A 2,083-nucleotide genomic window follows, 5' to 3' on the forward strand; every position below is an offset into this window, starting at 1 on the left:
AGGGCGGAGCGACGCCGTTTCAACAGTTGCCGCATCCCCAAGAAATCCTCGCGGGAGTTAATATATAGGGTCTCCTTCCCCACTGAAAAAAAATCCAGTTTCAACAACTCATTACAAAATTAGTGGCAGTAGCAAAATTATAGCTCGTCAATTTTCACCAAATCTTTGTAAGTTTGATTTTTTTTTTTTTTGGTCTCTTCAATTTTCAATTTCCACTTCGATTAAGTATATGCAGTCCTATTTTCCATTATCGGCAGTTAGGGTTTACCATCTGGATTTTTGCTTATTGTTATAAAAAACTTACTTTTCTTTCTTATAGCTATCTGTTAATGTTACTAATGTAAATATACCCTTTTTGTTAGTAAATAGCAATGGCAACGGAACAACCAAAGCCAGCAACTGAAGACGTGAAAATGGATCTGTTCGAGGATGATGACGAATTTGAAGAGTTCGAAATTGATCAAGGTTAGTTAACACTCATTATCGTTAGGCTCTTTCATTTTTCTCTTGCTGATTATCTTCGTTTTTAAAGTTGAGGGTTAGCATCATTAATTCTTTTCTATTTTTGCATCTTATGTGTGTTTTTGAGTGTCTGATTTGAGAGTCACATAATGGCCTCATGAAACTCTTATCAGCGGTATAGCGCGTGATGTGTGGTTAGGTGCATCTCACGGTTGCGAACAATTTAAGTGGAATAGGGTAGAGGGGCGGGCTCGTTATCCACTAGTGTTCAAACCGTGGCCCTAATAAAAACTATTGTGGTATTGCTCAGTGCTGACCTCAACTATCTTAGGAATCTGACTATTTGTTTGTAGGTATTTAGAGGAGCTAGATATTTAGGCTAAATGAGAACAAGAATTGGGCCCTATAATGATACTAATTAGTTTGGTATCAGTTGTTTGAGTGCTCTTTTTTAGCTCCTCCACCCCTTACCCCTTTTTCGGAGGGGGGGGGATGTCTAGTAGCCTTCAACTGTCGGTGTTTGCAGGACATAATTGTCCAATGTTGAGAAATGCTCACCACAAGAGAAAAGATCATGCTAGAAGGTTATATCAAGAATTGAAGCCGGAAGGGTTAATGTCAAAGAATTTGCACCACTTTCCTGAAGTTATTTTCTCTTCCACTTCCATTCATGCTTCTGAATGACCTGTCATTCGCAAAATTTAACATTTGTCATTTGAAATGTCTAGTAGCCTTCAACTGTCAGTGTTTGTAGGACTTAATTGGTTGGAGCATGTCAAAATGCATTGTGTCCGATTCTTGCAATAGGGTCCAAATAACCTTGGTATTGAAATTTTGCATTAGTCTTCTCAATTTTGGAGCAGCATTAGACCATCATAGGTTTTGTTCTCTAAAAACATAAAATTTTCTCCTTTTTTTTAAAATTAGTTTTTATGTATGTGGAAAATCTGTTATTCAGTTTGTCTCTACTTACACTTTGCCTTTCATTTTCTCTCCACTTTGTCTCTTCATTAACATCTGGTATTGACCTCTTTATTAGAGTGGGAGGCGAAAGAGGAAGGGAAAGAAGTTACCCAGCAATGGGAAGATGATTGGGATGATGATGATGTCAATGATGACTTCTCTCTTCAGCTCAAAAGGGAATTGGAAAGCAACACGGAGAAGAAATGAACTAAGGCGGAAAGGATTGTTTCTCTTTCTTAGGAATGGACCACAGAGTTTCTGTTCTGTTCAGATGTTTCCCTTTTGTAGTAGTCTTTGTTTCACTGGATGCAATGAGCCTTAGCTTTCACCTTTAAGCGTTTGTATTGATAAATTTGGATGCTCTAACTCGTTTGTAATGCAGTTCCCTATGAACATTGTTTGAGCTGAGAAAAGTTGAGATTAGTCTTATGTTTCCATGCTAGTGCTTTTGGTTTTTGCCGCAATGTGTGGTTTTTGTATAGACTTGTCCTTTCCTCCACCCCCCCCCCCCCCCGTTTAAAGGCCTATGATAGAAAGTGGATTGCAGGGGAATAGGAATATGAAAGAGCGAAGAAAGCCAGAAATTGTATTGGAAGTGCTAGTGTCAACATCTCGTACCTGTCACTAATAGGTGAGTACTGTTGCTCCATAGTTCAAA

The 2,083-nt window shown here is 38.5% G+C and overlaps 1 protein-coding gene across 1 annotated transcript; it reads left to right on the forward strand.

Annotated features, from left to right (window-relative positions):
* LOC107772378 (protein DELETION OF SUV3 SUPPRESSOR 1(I)) lies at nucleotides 1-1,860 on the forward strand. Its single transcript, XM_075244840.1, has 3 exons — nucleotides 1-167; nucleotides 363-465; nucleotides 1,502-1,860. Exons 2-3 carry the CDS (start codon nucleotides 372-374, stop codon nucleotides 1,630-1,632), a joined length of 225 nt encoding a protein of 74 aa, XP_075100941.1. The 5' UTR covers nucleotides 1-167; nucleotides 363-371; the 3' UTR covers nucleotides 1,633-1,860.
* Nucleotides 1,861-2,083: the final 223 nt, after the last annotated feature.

The sequence above is a fragment of the Nicotiana tabacum genome, chromosome 22, assembly GCF_000715075.1.
Source record: "Nicotiana tabacum cultivar K326 chromosome 22, ASM71507v2, whole genome shotgun sequence".
In the NCBI taxonomy this organism is placed as follows: domain Eukaryota; kingdom Viridiplantae; phylum Streptophyta; class Magnoliopsida; order Solanales; family Solanaceae; genus Nicotiana; species Nicotiana tabacum.

Coding starts and splice junctions, on each gene's coding strand:
- LOC107772378 (XM_075244840.1), top strand. CDS start 372: ATGGCAACGGAACAACCAAAGCCAGCAACTGAAGACGTGAAAATGGAT. Junction 466..1,501: donor AGAGTTCGAAATTGATCAAG/GTTAGTTAACAC, acceptor CCTCTTTATTAG/AGTGGGAGGCGAAAGAGGAA.